The sequence below is a fragment of the Hermetia illucens genome, chromosome 6, assembly GCF_905115235.1.
Source record: "Hermetia illucens chromosome 6, iHerIll2.2.curated.20191125, whole genome shotgun sequence".
NCBI lineage: Eukaryota > Metazoa > Arthropoda > Insecta > Diptera > Stratiomyidae > Hermetia > Hermetia illucens.
Genome location: NC_051854.1, coordinates 30,100,870 through 30,125,659, shown reverse-complemented (window position 1 = coordinate 30,125,659; position 24,790 = coordinate 30,100,870). Strand labels below are relative to the sequence as shown.

The window sequence follows — 24,790 nt, the reverse complement described above, 5'->3', positions numbered from 1 at the left end:
TACATTCTATCTAACAAAAGTCACTGCAATCATGTGGCGCTTCCTCCCAACTGTTCCATCACTCGATAAGAAATGAAATTACCGTGGATTTCTAGAAGTTTGCCTGGCTTTTTGCACTTTAAATCCCAAGTAAACACAGTAGGTAATTTTATCTTATTCGTGAAGGCAGAAGTCGTTACAGCTTTCAATTTATTCTAACTGGGCCAAGCCGGGAGCAAATAAAACAAAATAGACTATAGCAATGAATCTTGAACACATACATACATCAAACCAAAATTTATCTTATTTTTTCTCGTTTCTCATATTTCCAGATTTATTTTCAAAATTATTGAGAGCTCACAAAATGTTTTAAAGGCGGCTGTTATTTTGAATGACACTCTAGATTATAACAAGCGAATGATCTACCATCTGGAGATAAATGCAACGGTAAGTTGGGCTTTTACATTTACATATTTTATTTAGGGGAATCCGTCAAAAAAGTATGTGCTATTTATAATATATACTCGCATATAAGTGGGTGGAAATGGTGAACCATTCTTGAGAGCAATGCGTCATCCATTCAATCTGATTCTATACTTAATAACTCAAAAGCTGAATCGTTTTCAGCAAAGGTAACAGTGCACATAGGTACCATTACGTCTATCGATTTCAATTTATTAGAAAGCAAACCTCGAATCTTTGATGGAGAGTGGATTTCGTATTACAAAGTATCCTGGCATGCGAAAATGTCAATCAATTTCAGGTGGGCCTCAAATGTTGGCGTGTCAATTGAATGATTGTAGATTTTTCAGGAAGAGGAAAGAAGTTTTTAGCTTTCAATTTCTTTTATTAGCGGTAATTTCAAATACGACTTCTAAACTGCTGCAACTTTGTTAAAAATATTAGCTGCTGCGGTAAAGTTTCCAGCATTGTCTTTTAGAAGAGAAATTAGAGCAAACAATTTATTTACATGCGCCCCATTGAAATAAGAACAAGTGGTTCTAATTTGCGATTTTAGGAAGGTGGCTTAGAAACTTAGTTGTTTCTTTAAAGAAATGGAAATCTTTAAAAGACTAACCCCTGGGTTCACGTTCTCTAAGAGTGTGTGATTTTCACTCACTAAAACTACCTCTCGCCAAGCTAAGCCTGAGATTTCCCCATCATGCAATTTGATTTTCTCTTTTATTGAGAGAAGACCCTGTGATTAATCCCAGTGCTGCCTTCGCTAAGCTTATATCCTTAGGAATCCTTTATGTTAGCAACCCTCTCATTATATTAGAGATCTCAGCCATTTTCCGTACTTCGAGCGTAGTCGATGGCTATGTTGCGTGCTCTTTGATTACTTCTGTATTTTCAGGTCCTTATGCAAGTCCTCATTACGAAAGAACCAGGGAGCGCCTACTATGCTTCTAATTACTTTATTTGGGAACGTTTGTATGAACTTTGGGTTTGATTCTTTGGCACAGCCCCAGAGCTGGATGCCGTAAATTAGCAATTTGTTGTCGACGATCAGCTGGGAATTCCTCCCCAGCAGTCAGTTCATCTGTCTTTATTTGGCATTTAACTTGTCCTTTTTCGTAGGATGTGTCTAAATATTTGACCCCGCTCGCCTGTGGCACATCTTGTCCGTTTATAGCAAAGTATAGCATTGGTATATAAAATAAACAGTGCTGGGCCCAAGACAGACCTGCGGTACAGCAGCTGTAATGTTTTTCATTTCAGAGTACGTTCCTTCGTATTTCACTCAGAATAGGCGCTCGGATGCATATGATTTTAAGATCTCTAAAAATTCATCTGCAATTTATACAACAGATCTTGTTGCCATACCTTATCATCGCGAAAAATGGCTAAGCACACCTGCTTTTTTCCATTGCATTATTTATCGGATTCGTGCACTTGTTATGGAATGCTTTGAAACAGAGTTGATTAGGTGGTATTTGGTTTCGATTCTGAATGACTTGTTTCAGTCTCTGAATTTGAAAGCTACATTAATTATTTGTAATAATTTGATTCCTTTTTCTGGCAATTCTTTCAATATTCTACCTGTAATAAGTTCATAGTCAGGAGCTTTATTAAGAGCCACGTTTGTTTTAATTTCTATCCAATCGAAATCCCACTATTACACAAAGTTATAATTGTCGCTTATGTGCAAATTCAGGGCTTTCAGTATCAGCATTACGCGAAAGTGGGTATTCTCACTTAATATATGCATATACTTGACGTGCTAGGTTCTAATGGGACAAATGTCTAGCCAAATGTTCTTATAAAATAAATACACAAAATCTTTTATACCTGAAGCGTCCTTTAGTTTGTTTGTCAGAAAGTTAAATGTTTTTTTCCTTTCCGTTGTGCAGTTTCTTCATAGTTTTGCGAGCTCTCCGTATCTCTGCAAAGAGTTCGTGAACCTCATCAGGACAGTCAATATATTTTTATTTAGTCCATGTGAGAGATGATTGCTTTTCCACCTCGTGCATAGTTTCCTTTAGGGTTCCCTTTTCTTCTCCATATGGACATCTAATTCACGCTGACGAGAACTAACTTGCCAAGATTGATCCAAACATCGAAGTCGAGGGGAAACAACCAAAAGGCCGGCTGAAACAACGGTGGTTAGGCCCATTCAGATCAAGCCCTCGATCGAGCAAACTGATGCAACCGATCAAGACAAACCGACCCTGGAATTTTTCTTTCAATTCCGATATCATGGCTTTGTTCTGGCCTTCAACGAGCCCAACATCGACACGTGTTTCGCCAGTAGTTTAATTTGCTGCTCACAAGGTAAAATAGTCGTACCACTTCTCTCATTGAAGTTCCTGTCGACCTAAATCTTAAGCCGACAGGAATGTCTCGAATGCCCGTATAAAGCAGCTAACCATCATAACTTCTGAACTTCCAAAGTGCCTTCTATTGTCACTTCATCTATTGCATTATCCAGACGTCAGTTGTTTGTTTTTGCATGCATAGCACACATCGTTATCATTGACACGCCCACAAAGAAACTTGGCCCCAGCCGCAAGAAAAGTCGGAACGACTGGTTTGACGATGAATGTAAGCTAGCAACGGAACGGAAGAATGCCACATACCGAGTAATGTTGCATTCTCAAAGAACGCGGGCACGCGCAGAGACTTATCACGAACTCCGTCGAGCGGAGAAGCGACTTCACAGACGGAAAAAGGAAGCCTGGGAGAACCAACAAGTCTGTGAAGTAGAAAAGTACAGGGAGCAACCGCACCAGGCGCGGAAGTTTTACCAACAAGTCAGCAAAATGAAGCCTTATATACCCCGATGCTCATCCTGTCGAGACAAAGAGGGAAATCTGATTTCCGACAGAATGGGCATATTAGAACGATGGGTTGAGTACTTTGATGAACTGCACAACAACCAAAATATCGGCGAGTTAGACGTCCCGCCAACTGAAGACGACGGACAAATGCTGCCACCACCAAGCATAGAAGAAACAGTTCGTGCAATTCATCGGCTTAAAAACCATAGATCGCCAGGAGCCGATGGAATTCCAGCCGAATTGGTCAAATATGGAGGCGACAAATTACACCACGTACATCACGTTGCTAAGTACCATCTATACGATATTCTCCGATATCTTGCTAGGCCGGATAGCCCCATATGCCCACAACATCATTGGCCCATACCAAAGAGGCTTCGCTGCAGGCAAATCAGCAACAGATTAGACTTTCTCTCTGTGGCAAGCGATGGAAAAACTGTTGGAATATAGACATCAGTTGCACGTACCTATGATAGCATAGCCAGGGTAAAACTGTACGCGGCCATGAGAGAATTCGGTATCCCGACGAAATTGATAAGACTGACTAGGCTGACCCTGACTAATGTCCGATGCCAGATCAAAGCAGCAGGATCACTCTCGGGACCATTCAACATCAACAACGGTCTACGACAAGGGGATGCCCTATCATGCGTCCTCTTCAACCTGGCCCTGGAGAAAGTGATTCGCAATGCCGATGTAAATGCGAGAGGCACCATCCTCTTCAAGTCCACCCAACTACTGGTCTACGTTGACGATATTGACACTATGGGAAGAACAACCCGAGATGTACAGTCTACCTTCATCCAGATCGAACAGGCAGCGCGAGATTTTGGGCTACACATTAATAAAAGAAAAACGAAGTACATGGTGGCAACGTCAGCGCCAAAACCGAAAGAACGAACAACATCGAGTCGCACTGGTCAAACGAAGATAGGAGACTACAACTTTGAGACCGTTGAAACTTTCTCCTATCTAGGGTCGAAAATCACGCGCACGGTTGTTGGTAGCCAACAGAGCCTATTTCAGCTTATAAAAACTGTTTCACTCGAAACGTCTCACCATAGGGTCAAAGCTGTTACCGTACAAGACTATGATCTTGCCAGTCCTTATGTATTCCTCGGGGACTTGGCTTCTTAGTGAAAAAAACACCGAACTCTTGGTCGCGTTCGAGAGAAGAATCCTCTGAAGAATCTTCCGGCTCAACAGGTTGCGGTGGACCGGTTACTTAATCCGTATGGATGAGGATGATCCAGCCCGGAAAGTGTATAAGGGCAATATCTATGGTAGAAAAAGAAGACGAGGCAGATCCTGCCTGAGATGGAACGATGGCGTAGGTCAGGACGCCAGACAGCTTTTATTAATATCGAATTGATGGACTTCGGCGCAAAACCGGGATGTCTAGAGTTCCTTATTAAGGCAGACCTAGACCGGATACAGGTTGTTGCGCCTTTGATGATGATGATAGCACACATCGTGAATCTTCGGCACAATTCTTTATGAGATGATTCTCTTCTCTGTAGTTTCTATACCTTTTCGTTATTTAGACATGCCCACTCCTTGAATCCTGAATACCTCTCGTTATCTGGATGAAGTGGCGTTCCACAACTGGTGTCCTTTGTGATCGACGTATCAACGAACGTCTCAAATCTAAAATTTACCGCAATGTTGTCCGTCCAGTCGCTCTCTATGGTTCTGAGTGTTGGCCGACCATAAAAGACAATGAACGGCGTCTCGCGGTAATGGAGACGAAGATGCTACGTTGGACTAGTGGCGTCACACGTTTAGATCACATCCGAAATGAGGATATCCGCGATCGTTATAGGGTTGCACCGATCGTGGAAAAGTTGCGAGAGAGGCGTCTTCGATGGTATGGTCACGCAATTCGTGCAAACGAGAATTCACTTGCAAAGATTGGTCTGAACATCGAAGTCGATGGTAAACGACCAAAAGGCAGACCTAAGCAACGGTGGCTTGATACGCTGGATGGGGATTTGAAAGCCTCGAGATTGCACCCAGATCAGGCATTCGATAGAGCCAAATGGCGAAGCCGATCACGACGAGCCGACCCCGCTTGTGAACGGGACAAAGGCTGAAGAAAAAGAAGAAGATCTTGTTTACGATAGTTAATTTCGCCACTGATTGCGGCAGTAAACCGATAAAAGGAAAAATTCGTAAGTGGATCGCCCGACTAAATTAATTTTCTTTGGAGTCAGTTTTAAATTTTGAGGATCATTTTCTAAACTTGAACTCCAGTCTTAATTGATTATATATGGCGTGCGTAAAAAGTTCGTGTCATTAATATTCCAATTCAAATCAAGCCACAAGGAAGAGAAACCGCAGTATATCCAACCGGCCCAAGGTTCGAATTCCGCGTAGTGCAAATTCACTTTATTTTACATTATTGTTCCCAAAGTCGTGTAAACATCGTCCACTTTGCGCTTTGATAACTTTTTATTTTTGGGCCGTTGACTTCGCAAGAATTTTCTATATAGCTTCTTACCATTACTGCCAAAACGAAAGGTAACTTGAAAAGCTTTCCTTTCATGCAACAATTTCCCACTTTTTTGTTAAAAACTGATTAATTACTTGAAAAGTAACAAGTAACAAACACCAAACCTAAACCGAATGACTTCACGTAGATAAGATTCCAATTTCTCGCTCCATGACGTCACATGAAATGTCAAGAAATCACTACGGTTTCCTTTCCGCTTTATAAGAATTCAATTGGTTGGTTTTGGTTTTTTTTCAACAGATATGGTAATTGGGAAGGTGGAAATACTATTTTGGACGTAAAAAAACATAGTTATTTTCTAACGCCAACGTCTATTCTACGAGGTTGTCTATTTCCTCAGAGTTAATTCCGGCGTTAGCTTTGAGATAGTAAAGCTTTCGAATTTTTGGATTTTCGTTTGAAAATTACCTATAAATTTTCGACGAGATGAACTGCTGGTAACACAAGACGAGTTTGGAACAACAACTACTCTTTCATTTTTTATGAAGCACTTGTGGTTGTCGTTTTACTTACATCTGAAGTAACTTCCTAACTTTCAAACATATTTCAAAAATTGTACCGTAACGCATTCATATACTTTCCTTCATCCTTCTATTGAGGAATAATAATTCTCCCACGCCACTGCCACTCATGCAACATCAAACCATGACATTACTCTGACAATGGCTTGTAGTTTGCTGCAAACTTTTTAGGTTCGAAACTTTTACCCTTCTACACAAATTTCTTACCATTCTGTCAGAAAAAGTTGAATTTGACTTCGTCGGAAATCAACAAATTTTTCGAGAATGAAAACGGTTTGCTTACATGTTCCCAGGCGAAATGCAATCCCTTTTCCGGGACTTTTTTTCTGTTTAAGGACAAACATTTTTACCGTATTGTGCCGCGACGTATTGTATAAATTCAAGCAGGTCATTTGGCATATTTTTTTCGGATTTTCGCATGATTTTCCTTTGCGCTTATTACAACTTACGGACTATTGCTGGGACAGTGCAGTAATGATTGCACGAATAAACCTTTTTGCATGTGAAATTTTCACTTTTTTGCGATTCAGATTGGATGCCTCTCTTATGACCTTCACTTTTAGAATTAATGCAGAGTGCCGTATATAATTATCAGTTCTTCCATATTCAATACATTATTTATCATATTGTTACATAATTGCTTTAAGTACTATACAAGCCGACATATCAGCTTGGATACCGAAACTTCCTTACTCGGACTGGTTTACGTAAAAACCTGGAAATTTCGAACCCCCGTTTTCTTAAAACCCCAGATTTCCGTAATCGGAATTTCCACATGTAATTCACTACACCCGTTCTGATTTGCACACACCATTCCTGTCCATTCGTATGACTGGATTAAGTAACGCTCTACAAAAACACGTTCTACACCTTTAGTGGAAAGGTTTATTCCACACCTAATTCCACAACGTTATGTACAATTAATTATAGAACTGATACAATTCGAGGCATGTTTATAACCGAGGCGTCCTGCTCTAATTGAAGAGCTAGGCTGACTTCGAGAGCGGACTTCCGGCCCTTTTGTACTCCGCGAAACATTCCAAAAGGCATGCGAATACTTTGGTAGAAAACTAAAACTAACTACTTTTCCCTTTTGACAGATCTCCTTTCTGACATTTATGTCATCTGTTCTTAATCATTCTAACTAAATATTCGCTGGTGTCATTACTCCCATTTAAATATACGTCACACTTACACACATACTTTCCCCAAAGTGAATTTCGTCACAAGATTTTTCCAAGAAATATTCATATTACATAGTAAACAATGCCTATCTTTTCCCGCCCACATCCAACCGATAATGGAAACTGAACTACTCATCGAAACCTCCAGTACCCATTCATTCACTATAACTGACCGTAATTATAGGCTCACAAGCCGCAATCCAGGGCATACCAGTCTCTATTTCAATTCCCAATGGAATATTCAAATGAATTTTAAGATTTTTTTTCCACTTTTTCGAAAGCCAATTAATATTGATCCTTGCATAATACCACCCACAAGCTCTGATTTCCTTTGGTTTCTGCTCCACCTCAGAGCACCACGTGATGATTCATGGATGATTTAAAAATAATCTGAGCATCAAAAAAATTCCTTTTTTCCAGCAGATGATTGACATGGTTACTTTTCATTCGATATTCCCACCTTTTCAATACCCGATTCCGATGCTACTTGAAAAGGAAAATCTTTTACTGATTAAAATAAGGTTATGGCAAGTGAATATATGTATACATCTATTACGCGTTGATTCGGCTTCAGTCGTCCTTATGAAATGGAAACGATCCGCGAAACTTCTTTCTATTGAAATCGAATGCTTCCTCGACATTCAAAGACTTCTGGGGAATGCTTTTTTCCTTGGGTTGTATTTCCTTTTCCATGATTTCCCTCTTTCAGAAGCAAATATCATTTTCCATTGAATTCATGCATTTCATTTTCAATTTTCAGGATGGTACACATTCAACTGCTACTTCTTTTGAAGTTCGTGTTAAGGATGTACAGAATAGCCCACCAGTATTTCAAGGATCATTAGCGGCAGTAATCGAAGAAAATAGTCCGATTGGAACATTGGTCCTTAAGGTTCAAGCTCGAGATGGCGATACAGGAGAGCCACGGAAGATTGTCTATGAATTATTGACGAGTGAGTATCCGATGCGCTTATCTTTCAGATGTGTTTTAGGAGTAAGATAGTTGATAGCTGGAAAGCATCTTTAAATCATCCTTATTCGCAAACAGGTTCGAAAAAATAGCAGATAGTCCTCCGTTTGAGAAACAAATCCTTTGTTTCTGGAGCATTATTTTTTCTCTGAATTTTTTATAACAAAATAACCATATTTTCTGAGAAAAAGTATAAGAGGTTGAGGTTAAAACCTTCGAAAGCCGCTGAATTTTTTTGTTCGTGAACCATTGTATCTACGGCATAGAATTGAAAGATTAACTGACGAGAATTTCAGACGTATGCCCTCATGTATTTATACATACTTACGGGGACAACCTACTGTTAAAACGCTCATAACGAGCATTTTCTTGTTTGTAAATTGCAATTTGACTGCTTATTTATTAAAGTTGAAAATTAACATTTAAATGGCCAAGCATAACAAAAAAAAACAAGATGACGACCGCAATCGTCAAGCGCCGCAAGTCAAGAACCGCAACAACCGTTATCCGTTCTAGGCTTGCATTAAAAAGGAACTCCAGACATCCGCGACATGCGCTGAGGTCCACCAACTTGATATCCCCGTCTGGCGTCTTGACCTACGCCATCGTTCATCGTTCCATCTCAGGCAGGGTCTGCCTTTTTTTTTTATGGATGGAGGTGGGAATCTTAGAAAGACGCTGCTGCGCCAGGTTGCAGCAGTGTGTAGGATTCGCACCCACTATAACCATCCCCACTCTTCCGCCCCTCCTCGCGGGACCACCGTGAAGTATTACTTCGCGGGGGAGTCTCTGGTTCGCTATACCAGCTCGTCCATGTCACGTCTCCGTCGCGCCGCCTTCCGAGCTCCATCCAACTCCAGGAGTTTTGTCTGCACCACGGCTACTGCCTCATTTACCGCCATCCAGTTTTCCTCCGACTTCAGCATCTCTTCAACCAGGTTCGAAGGCTCGATGTCCGCCCCTAAGATGCTGTTCAACCTCCTTTTCTGCTGCAGAAATCTGGGACAATGGAACATAACGTGCTCCGGGTCCTCGGGTGTAGCACCGCATTCAGGACAGTTGGGAGACTCGTCCAACTCGAAGCGATGCAAGCACTTCCTATAGCCACCGTGTCCCGTAAGGAACTGTGTCAGGTGGTAATTCAATTCTCCGTGCTTTCGGTTGACCCATTTCTCGATATACGGGATCAATGTATGGGTCCACCGGCCCTTGTCGGAGTTATCCCATCGTTGTTGCCACTTGCCACACAACTCTCTCCTGATGGCTTTTCGGAAATCCGCATTCACCTCGGCTGGATTTGCCTTCCGTTTTTCGTAGAGCCAGTGTGCCTCGCTCGCTAGAAGATCTATAGGGATCATTCCTGCGATGACACACACTGCCTCCGTCGACGCCGTCCTAAATGCGCTGCACACCCTTAGCGCAATTGGCCGGTATGCCGAACTTATCTTCCTCCGGTTGACAGCGTGGTTCAAAGCTCCCGCCCAGACAGGGGCCGCGTATAGCAGGATCGACCTCACCACTCCCACGATGAGTAGCCTGCGACTATACTTCGGCCCTCCCACGTTAGGCGTTAGGCGGTCTTTAGCGTCCAACACCAGACTGTCTAACATCTCCTCATATTGTGCTAAGGTTGCACTAGGAGGAGCGTAGCAGCTGTAAATATGGACACCGTTGACCTTCGCCCTTATAAAATTGGCTGCCGGGGGGGGGGGGGGGCCATGACTTCCTGAATGGCCTGTCTTCCGCACGCCAAGATTGCGGCGTTGCCAGACGCATCCACCGCCCAAGTCACACCGCCGTGGTTTCTGTACGGCTCGCAAATAACCACAACATCGACATTCGACTCTCGAATGGTTTGCGAGAGCAGGTCCTGAGCTGCCTCACAGTGATTGAGATTGATTTGTATCAATCTCATTTGCCTGTGCAGTTCAGCTCCCTCCTATATACCGGACATCTGCTGCTTCCCGCAACATGCAGGTCGTCCACGCCCTCTTTCCCACTACATAGCATACACCGTGGATCTCCGGTGCAATCTTTGATGAGGTGGCCCTCTTCCCCACACTTCTTGCAACTCCTCGGCCTATCATGCTGGCTAGTGGATGCCGCCGCAAAATGGCCGGGCAGGGTCTGCCTCGTCTTCTTTTTGTACTATAAATATTCCCCTTATAGACTCTCCGGGCTAGATCATCCCCATCCGTACGGATTAGCTGACCCGCTCACCGTAACATATTCAGTTGGATTTTATCAACAAACTGATGGTCATGGTATTGATCATAGATTTCATCGTTATGTAGACTACGGAGTCGTCCACCCTCATGTAGGGCCCCCTACATGGGGATGGACGACTTCTCCGGAGAATTCTTATCTCGAACGCGACCAACAATTCGTAATTTTTCTTACTAAGAACCCAATACATGAGGGCTGACAAGATCATAGTCTTGTACAGTAAGAGCTTTGACCCTATGGTGAGACATTTCGAGCGGAACAATTTTTGTAAGCTGAAATAGGCTCTGTTCGCTGCCAACATCCGTGCGCTGATTTCATCGTCATAGCTGTTATCGGTTGTGATTTTTTACCCTAAATAAGAGAAATTATCAACCGCCTCCGAGTCTCCTATCTTTATTCTTCCCGTTTGACCAGTGCGGTTTGATGTTGTTGCTTGGTTGGTATTTGGTGCTGAAGTTGCCACCCTATATTTTGTCTTGCCTTCATTGATGTGCAGCCCAAGATCTAGCACCGCCTGCTCAATTTGGATGAAGGCAGTTTGTACGTCTCGGGTCATTCTTCCCATGATGTCGATATTGTCAGCATAGGCCAGTAGTTGGGTGGACTTAAAGAGGATCGTACCTCTTGCATTGACCTCAGCATCACGGATCACTTTTTCCAGGGCCAGGTTAACGAGGGCGCATGAAAAAGAGTGTCCTCTTGTCTTAGACCGTTGTTGATGTCGAATGCTACTTTTATCTGGCATCGGACATTGGTCAGGGTCAGCCTAGTCAATCTTATTAATTTCGTCGAAATATCGAATTCTCTCATGGCTGTGTACATTTTTACCCTGGCTATGCTATCATAAGTGACCTTAAAGTCGATAAACGATGGAGCAACTGATGTCCATATTCCAAAAGCTTCTCCATCACTTGCCGCAGAGAGAAAATCTGATATGTTGTTGATTTGCATCGAGTGAAGCCTCTTTGGTATGGTCCAATGATGTTCTGGGCGTATGGGGCGATCCGGTCTAGTAAGATATCGGAGAATATCTTATAGCTCAGTATCACTGAGCAACGTGATAGCTCTATAATGCCTGGACTGCGTGATATTCCCTTTTTTATGTATGGGACAGATCATGCATCTTTGCTAATCGTTAGGCGTTGATTCACTGTCCCACACCTTGAGCATAAGTTGATGAACCACTTGGTGTAATTGGTCGCCTCCATATTTAACCAATTCACCTGTAATTCCATCGGCTCTTGGCGACTTATGATTTTTAAGCCGATGAATTGCACGGACTTCAGTTGGTGAGACGTCCAAGTCGCCGATGTTCTGGTTGTTCATCGAAGTATTCAATCCATCGCTCGAATATGCCCATTCTGTAAGAAATCAGATTTCCCTTTTTGTCTCGGCAGGATGAGCATCAAGGTATGTAAGGCTTCATTCTGCTGATTCGTTGGTAAAACTTGCGCGTCTCTGTTAGCCATTTCTTAATCTTTTTCGAACAGATGGTTATGTGTTTTCCTACACGTCCTACACGTCCTGGGACTTTCGCGCAGTCTGATTCAATCTGTGTCGTTGTTATTATGAAGTAATTACATAATCAAGATTGTTGAACTTTACCGATTTCGCACAAATGATAAGGAGAATTTTCATTCATATTCATATTCCTGACTTAAGTTCCAAATACCTGGTGCGTGTCACCTATGAATATCGCAAGTTCACCATGTAAATAACTAGCCGCAGACAATCAATACGTTACCATTTGCGTTCATCCTCCTAAAATCGTTCTTTCTTTCTGGGGGAATAGACCTCCTAAAAAAATCCGTACTCCGGGGCGAAGCAATCGACACGCCAATCAGATGAATTGCAATGACGTTACGATGTAGTTCAGCGGCTCCCCTCCCTACGTTTAGGGGTATCAATGGGGCATTGCAAAATTAGGGCTCCGTTGCAAGGTTGACTGGTTCCCCATTACTCGTGAAAAGAAATTGGGGACGCTAAATTAAATTCGTCGCCGAACAACATCAAAGAGTCACTTCGCTCCGTATAACCGCAATGTTTTGGCGGTTAGGGGCAGAAGATCTAGGCGTCGTATGGTTTGAGTGGACCAACTCAAATTTTACAAGAAGCTTCGCTTTAGCTCGGTGTCAGGCTCCAGCCTTCACCGCATTCCAGGTTCAATCCACAAAATATGCTGAGGTTAAAGCCAGAGATCTCAACACCAAAATTTACTTCGGCATCTAACAACGTGATTGCTGCCATTTAAAGAATTTTTGCTTTTCACTTTGGTAGCGAAATTTCTGCGACAGCCTGGTCTATGTTACGACTGTCACAATGATTCGTCTCTAAAGTCAACATCTTGGAGCGAATAGCAGAGGTATGCGGAACAGGACTTTATCCTCAACAAAGGAGTCGAAAACTTGAGAAAGGAGATTGGCCGCGTCACACAATCAGACCCTGGAAATCCATCACCACAAATGCACAGATGTGTTGCGGATATTTTTGAAACTACGATCCTTCCAATGATTTGCCCACCACTGAAATCCTCCAGATACTGAAGCAGAAAATTGCAGCATCCGTAGGTATCAAAGGACTTTCATCAAAGGATAGAGAACACCTTGTTCTTTCAAAGCTAAAGAGCATTTTATAAAAATCTCACTAGCTCAGACCGGGAGCGTAACCTCGATCTGGATCAAATAGAATATTTCTAGAGAAGAGTTTGGAATCAGCTCAGTTGTTGCAATTTAGAAGCAGCGTGGCTCCCATACCTTTTGAGTTTATGCAAAGTCCTCCCCGAAATGACCACGTCTGATATAATTGAAATTGATGTTGTAGCAACCCTTGAAAAGGCAGGTAATTGGAAGGCGCCAGCATTTGACAAGATTCACAACTTCTGACTAAAGCGGTTCACGGGCACCCACAGGGTATTGGCAAATAATTTTAATCAGATAATTGTCGATCCGAATAAGTTCCACCATTCTTCATCAGGTCTCCGGATAGCTGACTGGTTAGAGCACAAGGTTTTGGTAAGGAAGGCGGCGGTTCAAATCTCACTGATGGCAGTGGGATTTGTATCGTGATTTGACGTCGGATGCCAGTTGACTCAGCTTTGAATGACCTGAGTCAAATCAGGGTAATAATTTCGGGCGAGCGCAGTGCTGACACCATTGCCTCCTACAGTGTATTTTAGTGTGCTGTTACGGTTTTAAATCAAATGCTCTAACACACTTCAACGCCCGGATTCAATATGGATTGTTGCGCCAATGATTATTATTTCCTAGTTGTCACAATCTCAGCAGATACCGAATGTGACAAAATACTAGCAAATAAGTGCCAAGCATTTAGGCTCGGACGATCCTACCTCATCATCATCATCATCATCAACGGCGCAACAACCGGTATCCGGTCTAGGCCTGCCTTAATAAGGAACTCCAGACATCCCGGTTTTGCGCCGAGGTCCACCAATTCGATATCCTTAAAAGCTGTCTGGCGTCCTAACCTACGCCATCGCTCCATCTTAGGCAGGGTCTGCCTCGTCTTCTTTTTCTACCATAGATATTGCCCTTATAGACTTTCCGGGCTGGATCATCCTCATCCATACGGATTAAGTGACCCGCCCACCGGAACCTATTGAGCCGGATTTTATCCACAACCGGACGGTCATGGTATCGCTCATAGATTTCGTCATTGTGTAGGCTACGATCCTACCTACTTAAATTAAAAAGGGGCGCTGGCGATAGTGGGCGGTAGCAAGTCACTGGGAAAATCAGTCGAGAACTCCCCGCAACATCGAGCACGTATGCAAAATGGTGGATTTCTGCATGGTTGGAATCAGAGTGTGTGAGAGTGCCAGGACATGAAGGGAAGCCATGAGGGTTTTAGATACAATATCTGTATAATGGGAACTACAACCACCCGCTCGAAATGCCAAATTTCTTTGATTTCTCAAGCCAATGGCTCATAGACACGAATCCAAGGACGGACCGGAAAGGGAGCCGATTTCTAATAGGATCTTGATTGCGGGATGCCGACCCACGTTAAAGAGCATTACAAATGTGCAGTACTCTGCACCTAATGAAATTTCCGATATACTAAAGGATGCTTTCTATGAAGAAATACACATAGTTCAGGAGGAATTTCCTAAAAATTACATTGTGATGGCAATTTGAATGTTGTGACGGACTTTGACAACACCCTGCTCGGGCATATGGTGGAAAGGCAAGATCTTACCGACCGTAGCAACAACGGCATAAGGTTTATTGATTTCTCTAACACTCACCGCATCGCAATCGGCGGCACACTTATACACTTGCTTACTTATGCTCTCATATCGCGACTACGTCTGTTTGCAGAGAAAAGAGTGTCGGCTCCCAAAAATTCAATGAACCTTGATCCAAAGGAAGGGTGCAAAAATAGTTCGTGCTGTCTGAGTTTATCAATATCATGCACAGCATACATCAAACCATCGACAACATAGCGAACGTCATTAGGATCTCCTATAGTAGGTTGCAAGGGAAACGGCCGAAACTTGTTGCCCCGTAGTATCATAGGTAACGCCCTATTGTATTGCCATTCAACTAAGGGAAGAGGATCAGAAGGCGCCTAAGCGGAAAAAAGGCCTACTAGCAATTCCAAAAAATGTAACCAAAAATTAAAGAACAAAACAAAGGTGTGAATTCCCCCAAAGGCAATTACTATTTTCACCAAGACCAATCTGAGGTACTCGATTATTACCCCCGCGAGATATTAAAAAAAAGTTAAAGCCAACCCCGACCCAAAAGACTTTTGCGGAAATGTCAGCATAATCAAGTTTGAGCTGAAAGAATCCAGCATAATCAAAACTGGTGGCTTGCGTAATTTGGGGAGAATATCTCAGTGTGTGCTCAAAACATGAGATCTGTCTGTCTGTCCGTCTGCCCACCTGTTTATCACACGGTTATATCTATTGAAACGAAAGTTTGGCAAAAAAGGAATAGTCCCCTTGGATGCAAAATGGGGTTTCAAATTTTATTACACCGAGGCGGGTCTTAGGATAGGAGTGCGGGAATTGGAAAACGATTATTTATTTTTCGAATCTCTTACCTACTGCTCAGCCAGAAAATCGAAAAAAAAATCATTTGTATGACACTAGCTGTCGTAGCTCTTTCTCGGTAGCTACCCAAATAAAGTTTTAAATAGTGCATTACTACCTCCCAATTTACATTGCCTCCTAGAGATCTATTATGCCCCTTCAATGGTTATAGTGTGCCGGCAAGCTAATGATAGCGGTCTGTGTACCAACATATGCCTTCTTCATTTTCTTTATCTTCTATTCCGCTAACGTTGAACTGTTCCCATAGCGCAGCAAAAATAACCTCTCGTGATGTGACTTCGTCTAGTCTTTGCACTCAATTACTATCTGTTGCTTTCGCGCTTTTACTTCATCTTGCTTCTCCATCTGACCGCGAAAACTATCCGCTATCTTATCGCTGGATTTGTTTAGCTCCAGCATCAGATCCCCCTTTTACGTACGCCTAATACGGCTTACACTGTCACCCAGGTTGTCAACTCTGGATCGGCTTTGACTTTCTGAAGGATATCGGCCTAAGACATATCTCCTTTCTTGGAAGTAATGATTATTTCCGGACGAATTTTCCTTCTGCCGCATTTTACCACTCACCTTTGTGTATTGTTCGGGTTTACGAGCTGTAGATTCCTCCTCTCTTGTCAAAGTTGGGGCCGTAGTCGAAGATCTACCCGCAACTTTCGCCGGTGCAGCTTATTGGACACCAAGGGGTTCAGTTATTCCGTCCCTACTCTATTTGCCCGCGTTCTCATCTTATATTGAGGAGGCGTCACCTGCGTCCCCTGCGTCACTTTGCCACATGATGCTTGGGCGTTTTTCCCCTCTACCGCCCTAATGTAGGACAACTTAATGCCACATATCAGAGCTGTGATATTTTGGTGGACATTGCGCCTCCTCTTGATGAACTCACAGAGTTCATTTATGCATTCCTCAGTTAAACAAACGCTGTTGCAATCTGCTGCCTCCCACGCTCGTCTTTTACAGCATCGGTTGCCCTCAGATCTCTTATAGCATTAGGTACCAAAGTAGCGAGGTTTCCCGCTACTGAGGCACTGCGGTCGCTGGATATCGACCCGCTTGCCGTAAATAAACTTCTTTTCTCGTTTCCATATTTGATTTGATATCTGGATGTCCTTCCCATAGCCAATTTTTATACAAAGATGGGCGTTTGCTTGCTTTGCTATCCGGCCTACACATAAGCATCCCCATAAGGCGTCCACCGAGCGTTCCCTTATTCGCACGAAGCGATGCGCCTGATGGGAGATTTGGCAACTTCACACAGGCCATCCAGAAGGTTTGGATGTTCTGCATGCGATGTGCTTTCGAAACCACACCCATCATTCAAAACGGATACAGAGCTATTTCCTTTATATTTCTTGCATTGCGGAATACATATGTCAACTAATAAAAGATAGTCTCCGTTGATCGTCCTGCCTGGTAAGCATATTGACATGAATGTAAGGGATTACATGTTAGAACGTTAGTTCTAATGTAGTTGTTCACGACATTCAGGCAAATTGGTCTGAAAGATTTTGGGTGAAAACGTGCCCATGTCCGGGGTATATATCTCAAGGCTGCCCCTTGCGTCCTGCAAAGAGCATCGTAAAATGTGCTAGTGCTAGGAATATATTATCACTTCGGGTGATTTCAATAGTTTAAAAGTTCCCGCTAATTACCTTAATCTAGCTTGCGAGTATCTGTACCTTCAGCAGAGTAGTAGCTCATAGGCGAACACAAACATCCATGAAGAACCAGGTTTCAAACGCGGGGCAACGATATCGAGACGTTCAACTAAATCGTCTCGACCACCGCATCGACTAACTCCCAAAGCATAATTGCTATCACATGTGCTTTTTGTATGCATATCTTCTTCTCAAGACATTTTAGAAATTGAATAACTTCAACGAAACTAGATAACTTACATTCTTCTATTCAGCGTTCTAAATTTGATTGGCAAGAAAATGTCACCTGAAATCAAGTCCCAGCTTGTAACTCGATTTATTTTGAAGCGGAGCTCCCTCGTTCAAAACCCAAAACCAAGCGTAAACCCACTAAGTTCAACTTCCGCAAAGCCACTTTTGACGGTCTAAACGCAGCTTTTGTGGGGTACATATATTAAGCAACTCATCGTGTGATCAAGTTCGCAACAATTTTTAGAATATCCTCTCTGATCTCCTCTCCTGTTATGTCCCTTCTTCCCCTCCCTACCTACGTTCGTACCCAACTTTGTTTACAACGGCAATTCTTATTAACATTCGCTTGAAACATACACTGCTGAAGAAATTTCGGACTTCTAAGAATGACGTCGAACTTGCTCACTTTAAGGCTATACGCTCTACTGTGAAGTCAATGGTCAGAAAAGCGCGTAAAAGATACCTATTGAACATAGAAGCCGTCCTTGCCCGCGATAACTTCAAACCCTTTTGGTCTCACGCTCGCAATTCTCGTAATCCAACCCAATCTCTCCCTTCTTCTATCAGCTTCCCTGACTCCACTGCCAACTCCCCACAACAATCCTGCGACCTTCTCTGCACCTACTTCTCTTCAGTGGCTCGAGGGAGCCCTCCACCCTCTACACCTTTCATAACTACAGACTCCTCCGAATCTCTAGCCATTCCTTTCCTTACGCCTTCCTTGGTCGAGTTCCTCATTGGTAATCTTGACCCCAATGTCGGACCTGGCCCCGATAGGCTTCCTAATCTCTTCCTCCTTAACTGTAGAAAACACATTTCTTTCCCCCTGAGTATAATCTACAACAAAAGTCTAGATGAATGCTACTTTCCCCGTCTCTGGAAAGAGGCCCTTATCATTCCTATCCTCAAGAGTGTTCGGATAGCTGAGTGGTTGGTACGGAAGGTCGCGGTTCAAATCTCGCTGGCGGCAGTGGGATTTGTATCGTGATTTGACGTCAGATACCAGTCGACTCAGCTGTGAATGAGTACCTGAGTCAATTCAGGGTAATAATCTCGGGCGAACGCAATGCTGACCACATTGTCTCCAACAGTATACTATAATCCGTTACGGTCTTGAATCAATTGCTCTAACGTATTTCAAGGCCCTGATCCAATATGGATTGTTGCGCCAACGATTATAATTATTATTACTATCCCCAAGAGCGGAGACCCTTTCTCTTCTCTCCTCTTGCTCCAAAATCCTGGAAAGAGACGTCAACGACTAGTTGACTGCGCACTTCGGTCACCTCATTGTCAAAGAGCAGCATGGTTTCGTGCAACATAGATCAACGGCTTCAAATCTTCTAGTCTTTACCAACTTTTTTGCTAAATGCTTGAATTCACGACAGGAGGTACATGCTATTTATACCGATTTCTCCAAAGCCTTTGATACCGTTGACCATAACATTCTCCTATCTGAACTTTCATTACTAGACTTCCCTCCCTCAGTCATCTCCTTTCTTTCCTCCTATCTCTCATACCGTTCCAGCAAAGTTTCTTTTCATGGTCACTCATTTGGTTGCTTCTTTTCTTCCTCTAGTATTCCTCAAGGCTCTCTACTTGGCCCCCTACTCTTCCTGTTTTTTATCAATGACCTCGCCTCCATCCTCATCTGCCCGTATTTGCTTTACGCAGACGAACTTAAATTGTTTGTCTCTGTTTCGTCTCCGTTGGACTGTGCTCTCTTACAGTCCAACCTTGATAATTTAGTCCGTTGTTGTTTGGTCAACAAACTAATACTGAACGTCAACAAGTGCCAATGGATGCGCTATTCCCTTAAACCCTCCCCAACATCCTTTTCCTATTCTCTCAGTGGACAACCCCTTTCACTACTAACCTCCTTCAAAGACCTGGGTGTAATATTCGACGATAAACTTCGTTTCAACTCCCACTTCGTTGACATCATCAATAGAGCTTCCAAAATATCTGGCTTTATCCTACGTTCCTCCTCCGACTTTACCTCAATCCAGCCCTCCTTAACACTCTTCAATTCCCTTGTCAGAAACATCCTTGAATACTGCTGTGTAGTCTGGTTTCCCTACGCATTCGTGACTGCCGGGCTCTTGAAGCTGTACAACGCAAATTTACCCGGACCCTCTTTTACAAAATGAACCTTCCACGGGTTGATTATCCGTCACAACTCCGCACCATCAATCCCCCCCCCCCCCTCCCCTCCTACAGCAACGCCGTGTCTTCCTTGATATGTGTACACTTTTCAAACTCTGCAATTGTTTGATGGACTGCTCCGCCAACTCGGATATTACTTCCCGTATCGCCTCGTCTCATAATATACGTAGTCCGCACATTTTTGATGTACCCTTCGCGGAGCTCGAGATTTACTTTTGACTCTATTTCTCTCTCTAGCTTTAAGCGTAAAATAAGCCATTCACTTGCTCCTCCCTCTGAGGACAATATGTAATAAGGAATTTGCCTTCTGTGTATTGTCCTCATTAAATAAATAAATAAATATTTTGCAGGAAGAGCAGCAAGCATAAGAATAGCTGAGCTTACCAAATTTTCAAAAGGGTTTGACAATAGAATATTGTCCATTCCCCCATTCTGATCTATTATATTGTACTTACCTTACCTCTCCAACTGCAGCTTCTACCTTCCGAATAGACACTTAACTCCGAGAAAACAAAACCCACCTATTAAAGCAATCCATACTATGAGAAAATATCAACCTACTCTCATTATCCTGCTGTACTGAGAAGCTAATGATTCAATATCCAAGAACCTGATGGAAACTCACAATTATACCTTCGAATAACAATCTTCTTGGATAAATAAGCAGGATATAAAAGTAACAGGGAAGGCTTCTTCAGCAATCAATAACGTAATAAGGATTCAATCTCTTGATTTTCTCCATGAAAAATTCCAGAAGCTAAGAACTTGAACCCACAATAGCATCACTTATTACAATTAACAATACATATTTCATTTTAATGAAAGCATATTACTGAAATGTCGATTCAATTTGTCATACAATTGTGCAAGATGGCTTCCCTTCGGGGGGAACCTGTGCATAGGTATTCGCTACGAGAGTAGAGATCTTAGCCCTGAAGGGAGAAATTCCGATTGGTATCGGAAGGAAACCCTTCAATCAAATTCCATGAAGTACGCTTCCACTAACTTTCGTCCCAGATTGAAGCTGAACAACGAAGGTTACATTTTCATATCGTCTTTTAAAGCTAACATAACAATACATATTTCCCATTTTCATCGACTTCCGTAACACAACATCTTGACGATATTGATTCTCCTCCTCTGCAGACCCAATGGACTATTTTCTTCTGGATCCAAAGACGGGTGAACTTAGAACGGCCAAACCCTTAGATAAAGAAGCTTTGAATGATGCTACTGGATTGATAACCTTGGACATAAGAGTAAGTTATTCGCAGCATCATAATATTTGAGACATATGTATACAGTGCATTCAGTTGTAATCCATATTCTCTACTCTCTATGGTAAATAGGCCCGGGAACTTGTGGATGGCATCCCACAATCAGATAACTTGACAATGGCCACTACACAGGCATCAATTACGATAAGAGACGTTAATGACTCTCCACCGGAATTCAATAAGAAGGAATACTTTGTATCGCTGGTGGAAAATACAGCTCCTGGCACCCCATTAGCATTAGAAATGAATGTTAGCGATAAGGACGTGGTAAGTAGTTCCCTTCGTTATTAAAGACAGGGAAATTCAAACTAAATGCTGCGGGCGACTGTGGTCACTCTTACGAAACTTTTCAATAGTAAATACTAATATGAGGATTGTAACCATCTTAATTTCTCTGGAGCCACATTCGACATTAATTTCATCCTCTTGTTATACCAACCAATGCCTCGCTAAGTACTCCAAAAACTCTAAATTAACTTTTCAATCCGCTGTATTAAGTTGCAAATGCCCCAGTGAAGGATCGTCCATTATCCTTCGCGTCTGACAGGGTTCAACGTTAATGGGTCCAACCGAACATTTTCCAAGTTTTGAAATCCCTGTCTTAAGCAAACTAAGGGAACTGTGACACAACATCTCTAAAATTAATGACCGAAACATTTAATCTGTGGCATATTAAATCAGGGCATAAATTCGATATTCTCACTGCGACTTGACGACGTTTCGGGTGTGTTCGAAGTCGAGCCGGATGTAGTGAGGGGCTCATCGCAAGTTAATATTCGTGTCGGAAATAGAACTTTGGATTATGAGAATCCGAATCAGAGAAAGTTCATTGTTCTGGTAAGTCGACAGAGTGAAACTTCAGATATCAATCACATTAAATGATTCCATTATGCAGGTGATCGCCGAAGAGACGGAAACCGACCCAAAACTTTCATCAACGGCGACAATAACTATTTCTGTAATCGACGCTAATGATAACAGGCCAACTTTTGAGGAGGAATCCTATTCTGCATCAGTTTCAGGTAAGTTTAAGTTCAATCAGTTCGAGTTCACTTTAGGAAACATCTCATCTTTCTTTTAATAAATAGAAAATATTTAGGTTTAAGTTTTTTTCGAATTTCTATTCCGGGAAAGGCAATTTTTGTAGCCATACAAATATCTGCATAACCCTAAGTGCAGTACCGTGGCTATACCTTTTCCCACCTGTTCTGCGTCACATTCCTTTTGGATGATTTACTCACCTTTCTGGGGTACTGGGTTCGTTGGACAACAGCCTTTTTAGCCGTCTAATTAATTCATCCATATTCTTTTTCGGACCCAAAACCGCACTGGGTTTAACACTCTTAATGCGAGCTACAACAAAAGTGAAATGGCTCAATAGCTTTTTTTCTCTTTGCTCCTACATGAGGGTGGAAAATCTTAGAATGACATGTACGCTCCTGCTTCGCTGTACGAAAAGTCAGAGCTACAGCGGGCGCGTCAAAAACTTGGATCCTTGGATAGTGAAACATTACATGCTTTGGATGCTCCGGTATGCTACCGCATCTAGGATAATTTGGTGAATTATGCAACCCAAAGCGATGCAGATATTGTCTGTAACAACCACCGTATCCAGTAAGGAACTGGTTAATGTGGTAGTTGGTTTTCGCATGTTTCCGCTCAAGCCAGAGCCTTATGTTGCGAATGAGTCTGTGCGTCCACTAACCTTTCGTAGTCTCGTAACATCTGCGTTGCCAGATATCATTCGACTCTAACCTTGCCACATTCGTGCGTCCTGTGTGCCCCTCCATACATCTTGTATGATATAGTACACTCATTTTTTTCGTCAGAATGTCGACAGAGATCATGTCTGCTATTTCCAGTACTGCCTCATCTGATGTAGTTCTAAAAGCACTGCAAACCTCAAAGCCATCAACCAGCAAACCGAGTTTACCTGCTTCCGTCTCTGAGAGTTTGCAAGCACCTCTGATCACACAGGAGACGACTAGAGTAGCTTGATTGCACCATTCCAGCTAGAAGCAACCTCCGACAGTGTTTCGACCGGCCAATATTCGCCAACATTTTTGTAAGTGGAGTGGTGGTACAGGCTGCCTTTTGGCATGCATACTCTAGGTACTCCATAAAGCTCAGCTTGTCGTCAATTATCACCCGCATTTATTGCGCTTGTCTGTGTCCCGCTTTGACACGACCCTATATCCAGCAACTTCCACTTTCACTGTATTCCTCTTTCTACAGTTTGTTGTTACGACCGCTTTGGTTTTCTCGTCTGCCGAGGTCAACCCGGCTCCACATCCTCTGGGTACTTTGATGTAAGCTTCGATGTAGTACTGTGAGACGGGAAGATTAAGCATCCCATTCTACATGACCTTCCACAACAGGGGACCCAGTACCGAACTCCGTATTACCCACGCTGTGACAACGTACTAAGTTAAATGCGTTTTTAACATCCAATGCCAACACAGCACAAAAGCCACCAGAAATCAGTGTGTTTTTTCTCAGATTCGCTTACCATGCTTATTGCGTCCACCGTAAAGTAGGCGCGCCGAAAAACCATTGCTGCTTTTGCCGATGGGTAGGAGTCTGTTGTAGGTGACTCTCTCCATCGAGTGATATGATACTGGGTCTCCAGGTGGCTCATTGGTTTTGGGAAGCAATATCAACTTTTGCTTTTTCCACTGAGCAGGAAATATTTATTCTTACAGGCACGCCTCAAAGGTGTTTGCAAAAGATCGGGTTTAATCTTCACTGTCAGCTTCAAAGCTCTGTTAGAGATGTCATCCGGACCCGGGGGTTGTTTTCGCGGATCTTTCACATATTTCGTGCAGTATTATGCACTCATTCAACTGGACGACCGTTTGCCTTCCGCTATTTTCGTGATGCGGAAGCCGGGTGGTAACAATCTCTTTCAGGAGGTGCAGGCATGCTACCTGAAGCGATCTCCGCAGCATTTTTATCACCGCCCTGTACGCCTCACTCCAAGGGTTTATACCGGTATGGTCACTAAGCAACTTGAAGAGTTTTTTTTACTCCTCCAAATGGCTTCTGCTAATCATCCATGCTGTAACCTGTGTGTCTCCTCTCGACCACTTCTCCCGGACAAATGTGGCTCGCAAAGTTGCCATTCCGTCATTCGACCACTAGTTGGGTTGTCTACTGGGGAGCAGTACCCTTCTGGACATATAGTAGATTCTATCGCCATCTATAATTTTTTGCCAAGGCCCTTTTGCGCAGAGTGCTTAGCATTTGCTCATACTCAGCAAGTATAGCGCTGGGTGGACTATAGCAGCTATATATGCGGATTAGTTTTACTTTTGGTTTAATGAATTCATCTCTCGGATGCTCCACTTTTTCCTGGAAAATTTGTTCTCGGCAAGCCGATAGTACTGCTTGGCTAGTTTTTCCCACGGATGATTTCCGAGAATATTCTTTTTCACCGCATGATAGTGGTTGAGGTGTGGTGGCTCATTGGTTACGACCGGCAAGTATGTGGTCGATATTGTAATAGGAAATGTAAACTTGGTATTACAATAAGCGGTATGGTCACGGCTATGTGTGGAAGGTGAAGGTCCCACGTTCTAGCTGTGACCAAGTAAATGTGTTTCGGTTTTGTCTTGTGCTAATGTAGAATTAAGAATTTGGGTTAAGGTAGGTTAGGACTAGATAGTAAGTACTGATGTAGAATCAAGTTTGCTTTTGAATAAGAACGGTTAA

General features: G+C 42.9%; 1 protein-coding gene across 1 annotated transcript in view; it reads left to right on the top strand.

Annotated features, from left to right (window-relative positions):
- Nucleotides 1–24,790, top strand: part of LOC119658982 (cadherin-87A) — a 582,773-nt gene that overhangs the window by 502,137 nt on the left and 55,846 nt on the right. The window contains exons 9-14 of the mRNA XM_038066864.1: nt 312–426; nt 8,238–8,430; nt 20,949–21,061; nt 21,152–21,346; nt 21,761–21,916; nt 21,975–22,101. Of these exons, the coding sequence (XP_037922792.1) occupies nt 312–426; nt 8,238–8,430; nt 20,949–21,061; nt 21,152–21,346; nt 21,761–21,916; nt 21,975–22,101 (899 nt within the window). The remainder of the gene's footprint in view (nt 1–311; nt 427–8,237; nt 8,431–20,948; nt 21,062–21,151; nt 21,347–21,760; nt 21,917–21,974; nt 22,102–24,790) is intronic.